Source organism: Coloeus monedula (genome assembly GCF_965178545.1).
Source record: "Coloeus monedula genome assembly, chromosome: 22".
Taxonomy (NCBI): Eukaryota; Metazoa; Chordata; class Aves; order Passeriformes; family Corvidae; genus Coloeus; species Coloeus monedula.
In genome coordinates, this window is record NC_138802.1 from 2,871,049 (window position 1) to 2,880,673 (window position 9,625).

The following is a 9,625-nucleotide window of genomic DNA, read 5'->3' on the forward strand; positions in this document are numbered from 1 at the left end:
TTATTAAAATCAGGATTTCAGAAAGGCTTATCTGGGATCAAAACAGCATCCCAAACTTGAAAGGAAGCAAGACTGTTAAACCATCAACTGTCGCCTCCCCCTCCAGCCAGATGTTAAGCCCTAAAGAACTGAAGTGGCACAAGGAATTACTTTCCCAAGTTCCCCCAGCTGGGCTGACAGGCCTTGATCAATGGTTTTCTCCACGGTGAGGGCTATGCAGATGGTCTGCCCAGAGCAAGGTTTCTGTTGAGTACAAAGGGAAGTCAAACACCATTTCTAATTCAGCTTGTAGCATGGCACACTTCCTTTATCCTGTGCCTGAATGCCCTGAATGGGAGAGCGGTGTGGGAAACTGGAGGGAACTCCACACTCACCACGGCTGCGGGGCTCTGAGACACCCCTGTCCTCACACCACATCTGCCTGTGACAGGCAGGGGGGAAAGGAGTGACAGATTGAAAAATCAGATTATAAAACCTGCATGGAGGGAAAGTAAACCATGAGGAAAAGGGAAAAAAAGGGAAGGAAGCTGTGCAGGAAGACAGAAATTGCACCAGGACAAGGAAGGACAGGGAGGAAATGCAGGGAAGGATTAGGAGGAAAAACAGGGAAGGGCTGGGAGGAAATGACAGGGAAGGGAACTGCAGAACAGTATCTTGCTCTTCCACCAGTCAGGCCAAAGACAATTATCCCACCGGAGGTGGCAGAAGCGGGTTAGATTGCACTGGGACTTCTGAGCCACGTGCCCTGTTTGCCTCTTTAATTGCCCAGTCTGTTCAATATGTCTCAGGAAACAGAGCAATTCCTGTGGACCATGAGGGTATTGTGAGAGTTTCGTACAGCCCATGTGGAGCTATGGGAACTGAGCCTGGCTTTTAAGAAAACTCAGTCAGGTTTTATACCAGCAATACCAGGGGGATGAAAGAAATGGGAAACAACAGACCTGATTCTCGTTTTGGTATCTGGAAGGAGAAAATTCAATTTTTGATTAGGTTTTGATAAATTCTGCTGTAGGTCTAGAGGTAATTTGTATCTACAAGTTAACAGAGATCAGGAAATAGTTCCAGAGGTATGAAATCTGCAGAGCAAATATTGGAGTCCAAATTGTCTGTTGGCCTCAGTGGGGATCCCAGTAAGGCCCTTGGGATTGGACCCATTTTATTTTCCACCTCAGGATGCTCCTCAGGACTCAGCACTAACTAAATATCCCACATTTTGCTGTCTTTCCTGTTCCCAGTTCATCTCTGCCCTGCTCCCCTTTCTGAAGGACTTACTAACATACGACTGTGGAAGTTTGCGTACTCCAGAGTTTCCCACATCATTCCTTAACTATATTCCCTCCTGTCACAAAGGAAGTGTGCCCGACTACAAACCACATTAGCAACGGTGCTTGGCTCTGCTTTGTGTTCAGTGGGAAACCCTGCTCCCAAAAGGCCATCTGGGCAGCACGGACCGGGAGGGAAGCAGTGGGAGCAGGGAGCATCTCTCCAGACTTGGGAAAGCAGCAGCATCCTTGAGGCTTTCTAAAGGGCTAACATCTGGCAGGAATTCTGGGGCAAGGCTGTTGTTGATGCCCTGTTTGAAACATCCAGGTCCAGTATTTTGGGATCCTAATGAGCTTTCTGTCCAGTAGTGTGTATTTTTGGAGTAGGAGGTGTGTAATTCCAAATACATTCTTCTTAAAGTCCACAGACTCTGCAAAATTTATAATAGGGAGGAATTTTTGTTATCACTTTCTTTAGGATTTCCAGCCCAAGCAGAGCATCTGTTTTGGGCAACTGAGCATCTAATCTGAGTAACTCTTCCAACTCGGTCAGTAACTGGCTAATTTTTCCCCTCAGAGTTTGTGCAACCAAAGAGAAAATAAAAAGCTGTTTTAAAAACATGTTTTTATTTCAGATTCTTTAAAATTTGTCCGTGACACAGAGCGAGGACATAAGAACCTCAATGGGTTTCCCACCCAAGGGAGATTTTGCTACATTCACCTCCCAGTAATACATTGAATACTGTAATTCTTACTATCATGCCAAATTTAAATATGTAGGGCCTCCAGCCTCTCTAGTGAAAGTGGAATGCCACAGAAGATTATTTTGCATTCAGCCTCCTCAGGTGCAGGCTCTGGATCAGTTTGGATGTTGGTGGAGAGGAAATTCTGAGCACTGACCCCTTGTCTGTGCCAGTGCACAACCACTCCCAAGAGCAAGGAGGGTGAGGTTGGCATGGCTGTTCCCATGGAATTAATGTAGTTTTTATCTGGGTGTTGAGTCGAGAATAAGAGGAAAGCAGCAAGAGGAAACAGCAATTGTCTCTAGCAAAACTGCTCTGCCCATCGCAGGACTGGCACTTTTCTTCTTCGTGTGCTCAGTTAACGAGCTGGAGAAAGGAGTCCCAGCTCCAGAGTTTCTGTTTCAGGCAATCTCCCTGAGAGGGATGAGCAGAGGGCAAGATTGGTTTCAGAGGTGGCATTACATGGGCTCAGAGATAATCCACGGGCTTTGAGGAGAACATGTGAAACGGTGTCACAAAAGCTTTCCCACAACTTGACATAAAAGAACAGCTCAACAGCTGCTGCTCTGTGCTGAGAGAAGGGAGCCCATTCAGGGCAGCACAATAGGGATGGAAAAGCAGAGCCTGGAAGAGGTCATTGAAGCCCTACCTGGTGCTCCAATAATGAGCTGCAGAGTGAGACAGAAATGTGTCCCTGTGCTCTGGGTGTGTTCACATTAAAGGCCCTCTGTGACCACACACACACATTAATGTAAAGGTGAACACACCTACACATATATTAATGGTATTTATACAACTGGTATTTACTCATTACAGTAAGAGCTCCCCAAACATAAGCCCTGACATTACTTGATGGATAAATGGCTGGCAGATCTGGTTCAAGTTTTCCAGCGGGAATCCCTGGCTGTATTTTTATCAGAGACTGTCAGCTCTCGCAGCTGCAGGCACCTCCTGAGCACAGGCTGTGCATCCAACACAGGAACTGGCCGAGGGGAGAATAACGAGGAATCAGGAATTTGATTTCTAGTAAGTTTATGAGGATAGAAATCTCTTTTGCACCCAGTTTTCCTCTGTGTATAGACTAAATGAAAATAATTAGAGTAAAATACATTTTGGGGAGGAAGTGAGAAGCAGCATGTGATACTGAACTGATCCCAAAACACTCCCAAGACCCTTCTCCACAAGTATTTGTCTTGCAGGTATTTGGAAACATGAAGTGCTTATGACTTGACTCGAGAGTTTTCGAAAGGGCTGCATAAGGTACTGAGGGAAGGGAACAAAGATCAAAGCAGAAAATGTTTACAATAATTGTGTGTACTTAAAATTAAACGTTTTTATTTGCAGTAAGTCAAAGTGGGAAAGCCGTTTTCTGTTTCCCATGAGCAAAGCTGGTGCCAGAGCCACCTGTGGGAGAACCACAAGTGGCTCACTGGGGAAAGCAGGTGAGTGGATTTGAGGAATTTCTGGACGCCAGGAGCTGCTCGCATGTGCGTGTGCCTTGTGCCTGCTCCAGCGTGTGCCTCGGCGCGCTCCCGGGAGCAGCATTCCCGCCATCCGCAGCTGACCTCCTCCTTCCTCCTCCTCCTTCCTCCTCCTCCTTCCTCCCGCATGTGAACCCCGGGCTGCCCCTGGAATGCTATTGATCCGCGGCATTAGTCAGCAGCCTTTCCCATTGAAGGGCAGCTCTTTCCCAGCTCCTGACACGTAACTCTGATCCCAGCCTTTCACGGAGCACACACTCCCCACCTGCTCATCTGGGAGAAGGTCATTATCCGCGGGCTATTCACTGGCACTGGAGCATGCAAGAATAGCTGCTTCTCCCATTGTGCTGCCCATGGCCCGGATTGGCTGGCGAGTGTGGGAAACGCCACCGAGCCGCAGACCCACACACTCGCCCCGAGCTCGGACAGTATAAATATCGGGCACAGGCAGCTTCCAGCAACACGTTTCTCCTGGATTCCACTCCAAGACCTCTCTGCTCAGGACAGATGGCTCCCAGCACCGTTTTCTTGGAGCCTGACAACCTGCTGACACCGAAGGAGAAAAACAAAGTAAGTGCAGGCACAGCAGAGCAGAGCAGTTTACACCAGCTGAGACCTCGCCTCACGCTGTTTAGGAGCAGTGGTGGGCAGCAAACAGCCCTGCGAAGTGTCAGGGGGAACATCCTATAATAACAGGTCTCTTTTCCTTTGCTTTTTACAGCTGAGGAAGCCGGTGGTGGAGAAAATGCGCCGGGACCGGATTAACAGCAGCATCGAGCAGCTGAAACTGCTCCTGGAGAAGGAGTTTCAGAGGCACCAGCCCAACTCCAAGCTGGAGAAAGCCGACATCCTGGAGATGACTGTCAGCTACCTGAAGCAGCAGAGCCAGCTGCAGATGAAGAGTGAGTATTGGGTTTTCTTTCAATCTCCATTTTACTTCCAGTCTGTGACTGTTGTATCAATCTCGAGCCATGAACAACTGCTCTAAACTATTCTTTCTTCCATCTTTCTCTTTCCTTCCCATCTGTAGCTGCAGGATCCTTCCATAAAAGCTCCCAGTTTGACTTCAGAGAGGGCTATTCTAGGTGTCTGCAAGAAGCTTTCCATTTTCTCTCTCTCCACAAAGTCCGAACTGAAACACAGACCAAACTTTTAAGCCACTTCCAGAAGAGCCAGTCAGCTGCTCCAGAGGTCTCCTTCTCCCCTGGGAACACCGGTGCCCTGAAGCAAGTGTCTCCAAAGGACAGCAGCCCTCTCTGGAGGCCCTGGTAGTTGGGGCAGTCCTCACTGCACAGACCTGTGACAGTCCAGAGGAAGGATCTGACTGCATCTGATAGTCCAGCTCTGATCCTCTCTCCTGTAGGGGATTTTATTTCCCCCTGTGTTTTATTTATGTATGAGAGAATGCCATGCTTTTGACTTTTTTGGGATCCTCTGGCAGAAGTTGAGGTGTTCTCTTTAGTGTTGAAGCTGTGTAGGCACTGCTGCAGTGCTGCCCGGGCAGGGGTGACGTCTTCAGAATGAAGGAGGGTGTTTGTAAATGTTACAGTTGTGATGGACAGGAATTGCTGTAGGAGATTTTCTCTAATATTCCCAGTAAGAGCCATCAGCTTTGCTCTGGCTTGACTGGCGACTCTGGTTGGCTCAGTCACTCCGGAGGATAAATTTATTCCCTTTGGTTCATGCACACTTGTTTAAAATCAATTTCCCTCTGTTTGCTTATCAGTTGTTCAGCATCAAAAATGGGTTTGGTTTTGGTTTGGATTTCTCCCTCATGGCCCTTTCATAGTCCTGTATATACAGTGTGAGGGATGACCAGGAGTTAGGAAACTATGTGGAATATTTCTACTATTTGATGCTTTTTTCAGTTTAGAAAAAGAGTATGTTATTGCTTTATGTTAAAGAAAAGTAGTAGGTAACAGGCTTGATTTGTCAATGTTATACATTTTGGGTGTAAGCTATGCTTTTTTAGCATTTTCATTATAATAATGATTTTTATCTGTATTGAGTGGTTGAATTCCTGGTGGATGATGTTTCTCCCAGTGCTGGGACTGCCCTATGGCTCACCTGCATACTATGTATGCGTCTCTGTGTGTGTAGAGAGCAATAAAATGCATTTGTGTGCAACTTCTGTGTGGTTCTCTCCATCTCAAGGATGTGCAGCCGCTTGCACCCCTGAGAAAGGTTAATGGCGCTCTGAAGAAATGGATTTTTTTGGAAAGCTCGAGGAACTCCCATTCATGTTTACTCTGTATATTTTTATGAATCCCACCGTGTGAGCCACCCCGAACCCCAAGGAATGCTCCGGTCACACAGATTCCCTCAGCTGAATCCTACTGAGCATTTCCTCACTCACTGCCCCTCCTGTCCCAAAACCCCTCACCTGAGCAGCAATGTCCTGCCCCTGTCTAGAACCCGAGTCCTCCTTCCACACCATTTCTTCACAAACTTGGCCCCCTAAACTGGGTTTTGGGGGGTTGGTTTGTGCCAGGTTTAGAGGGGTTTTTACCAGGATTTGAAGGCTTGGTTTGCCAGGTTTTGAGGGGTGGGTTTGTGCCAGGTTTTGAGGGGTTGGCTTGCCAGGATTCGAGGGGTTTGTCAGGTTTTGAGGGGTTTGCCATAATTTGAGGGGTTTGTCAGGCTTTGAAGGGTTTGTCAGATTTTGAGGGGTTTGACACGATTTGAGGAGTTTGTCAGGTTTTGAAGGATTTGTCAGGTTTTGAGGGGTTTGACACGATTTGAGGAGTTTGTCAGGCTTTGAGGGGTTAGTTTGCCAGGATCTGAGGGGTTTCTCAGGCTTTGAAGGGCTGCTTTGGCATAACTTGAGGTATTTTGCTGACTTTGGGCACAGCTCTCTCCCTACCAAAGCCTTCCCCGCTGTGCCCGGCCGGGAGGGCGGGAAGCGCTGAGGGAACCCGAGCCGCACAGCCCGGCGGCTTCCCATTCCTTTCCCATTCCTTCCCTTTCCGTCCCCTTCCTCCACGCCTTCTTTCGCTTTTGCTTTGGTGTCCTGCGGGGACCCCTGCCGGGGCACCATGAGGATGGCGAGTGGGGCTGGGGGGAGACCAGACACCACGAAGGAACGGCCTCAGGGGCCGTGGGGGAACCGCCTGAGGGAACCGCCTGAGGGGCCGTGACGGGAAACCACCTCAGGGGTCGTGTGGGACCCGGTTCTTGCGGTATAACCCGGTCCTTGTGTTGCCCCGAGGTCCTCGCCGTGGTGTTGGTCACACAGTCGGAGCGCTGGCTGTGAACTGGGCGAGTGCCCCGTGGGCACCGAGTGTGATGTGGCCAAGAGCGCTTTATGCTTCTTCCCTTCGCGCAAAGGCAGAACTGTGTGAGCTGCTGCCTGTGGTTAAGGGTCTCTGCAGGAATCACCGGGTCACAAAGACTGTGCTGGGCTGTCCTTAGCCAGAGGTGCAGAGAGGAATCCTGTGGGTTTCTCTCTTCTAGGCACAAAATCCAAGGACAATGTGTGTGAAGTTTGCCCTCCTGGCACCTCCACCACAGCCTGCATGTCTGAGACCTGCACCCCACTGCCCAGGGAAGCAGCTTGGACTCCTTTTGGGTGAGTGAGGCTGTTGGATCTGCATTTTAGTCTCTTCCAAACAGCACCATCTTCCTTCCAGTAAGGCTCCAAGTGTGGAATCCTGTTCCTATTCTTCTTGGGAGCAGCTTAACTCCTCTCTTTATAAGCTCATTGACATGACAGATGTAGCGTTCAGCCTCTTGTCCAAACTTATCACTGCATGGGAGGCTCTCTGGTGGTTCCAGCAGAGCTGGCTATGGAGCCTGGGAGAGCAGAACAATTGTGGTACCTGGGTTTCAGGTGACACATCCCTTATCTAGAGTAGAACAGCTGACAGTTTGCTTCTGAGGAGAATCATTTTGCACTTACAAGCATTAAAGCAAAGAGGTAAGAGCCAGCTCCCACTCGGATTACCCACCAAGTCAGGAAGACCTTTGGGAGGTGTGATGTGGAAAACAGGGCGGCAGTGCCACTGGCAGGTTCTAACACCACAATTACTTCTTTTCTCACATCACACCTGAGGAGCAGGACACTTCCACAGCTCTCCCTCTGATAGCAGTCATGGCAATCCCCGTCTCTGTGGTCCTGCTGGCTGGTGCAGCTGCCCTCCCAGATATCTGGCAAATGAGGAAAAGTTAGGTGCCCCATAAGTATGAAGAACATGACTGTAAAGGGGTAGTTTTATAATAATATCCTGAAGAATGGTCTCAGTTCTTCAGCTGGAAATCCCCCTCGCTGCTTGTTGGTGGGACTGTTTCCTCTGCAGCAGTGTCAGTGGTATCTCTTTTTTTGGGTAATACATTAAAATCTGATTTGAGAGTGGCCCACAGTGGTTCTTGCTTTCAAGAGAGAAGTAAAAGCCTGGCTATTAGCAGTGGAAAGAGTAGGATTTTCTGATAAAAGCTGATAAAAGCTGACTGTTCATACTCTGTGTTTTCCTTTGACGTGTCATAAAGCATGAGCAGCACGGCCAGGCTTTGATGTTCATGAGGAGAAAAGGGATCAAACAACTGCTCCTGTGCAGGAAGTTGGTGCCGACCCCGAAGGAACCAGGCCTGAATTGGACATTGTTTGAACTGTGGCAGACAATGGAGATGGTTAAAAAACCCAAGCACAACCCTTTTTTCCCCTAAATGATCATGAAGAGAAAGGCAACTTGAAAATGAAAAGGAGGGTTTGCAAAGGAGTTAATGAAATAGCCCAGTGGCATCTTCTGAAGCATCAAAGTCTGAAATAGCTGAGTGATCAAGGCGCTGGGAGTGTCATCAGGGGCTGGAAAGCTCTTCCCTCTTACATCCCCTTCAGGAGCAGTGGGCTGTGTGGAATGCCTGGACTTTTCTTCTTCCCCCATGGACAGTTGACACTTGGTATGCATTAATTATTCCACTATTGCTTGTTGGTGGGAAAAAAATGGCTTTTTTTTTTTCCATTTTAAACATTCCACATAATACACAACGCAGTTTCCAATGCATTTTTGTACAGATTTTTCAGTTTTTAGGAGTAAAGAAGACACTGCTAGGAAAAGGAATTGTGCCCAGCAAGAACCAGGTAGTTTTTAGTAAAGGAAGTTAATATCCTCTGAGTCGACTGTGTCTAAAAATAAAGTTTTATTAAAGAAAACACATTCTTCCTGTGAAAGAACTTTCCTGGTGTCTGCAGAAGGGAAGACTCTGAGTTGTGTGGCTGTTTGCTTTACCTTAAGGAAAAGGATTATTCTGGAAGAGCATCCTGGTGGATGTTTTTTAAGGAAGGATTTGGTGAGGATAGAAATGCTTTAGTTATCAGGATGATCTTTAAAATGAGATGTGGAAGAATCTGGAGAAGCACAGAGAAGGCTTGGGATGGGTGTGCTGGGACCCATCTGGATCTGGGAGGTGGCATCCACATGACCACGAGGAATGGAAAAAATGGGAAATTGTGGCCTTTTGCACAGGGAAAATATGATAGACAACTCCTTAATTTTTTTTTTCCTTTTTTAAAACTGTTAGTTTGTTCAGCAGAATTGGTTCTGGGTGTTTTTGCAGAATAAGGTGATGTTTCAGAAACTCAGTGGTTTATAGGAACGGCTGTGCAAAATCACAGCTCTGATGGGAAAAGCTGCAGGCAATGGAAAATGGAAAGGTTTAGGGAATGCTTTAAAACTCCTTAAAAAAATCTCTGCTGTACACAGGCAGATCTGTCCATGAAGAAACACTTTCTGTTACAGTTCTAAGAATAAAAACATGGTGATTCTTAGGGTGGGATTTGGTTTTCAAGTGCAAACACTGGTCCCATTCTCATGTTCTGAAAACCTGTGCATTGTAGTAATCATGGAAGGGCAAACTGCCCCCAGCTGCTGTCACCCCCAGCTCTTTTTGTACAAAAAGGAGTGCCAAAATTCCACAAATTTTCTAGTTTGGGAAGTACCTGAACATAAAAAGAGACTGATTCTGAAAAGGGGTGCCACAATTCCAAAGTTTGGGAAGTAACTGAACCTGAAAAGAGGCTGATTCTCGTGTGTCTGCTGAGACTTGGGTTTGCTTTTGGTGGTCAAATAAGTGACAAGTCTGTAAAGTGTTTTCTAACGTTTCTTTCTGAAAATACCAGGAGCACCCAGCAAATCCACTGCCG

The 9,625-nt window shown here is 47.5% G+C and overlaps 1 protein-coding gene across 1 annotated transcript; it reads left to right on the top strand.

The window, feature by feature from the left end:
• Positions 1-3,993: 3,993 nt before the first annotated feature.
• Positions 3,994-4,758, top strand: LOC309581352 (transcription factor HES-5-like; the record flags this gene model as incomplete). Its single annotated transcript, XM_082295917.1, has 3 exons — positions 3,994-4,056; positions 4,208-4,388; positions 4,517-4,758. The coding sequence occupies 3 exons, from the start codon at positions 3,994-3,996 to the stop codon at positions 4,756-4,758; spliced, it is 486 nt and encodes a 161-aa protein (XP_082152043.1).
• Positions 4,759-9,625: the final 4,867 nt, after the last annotated feature.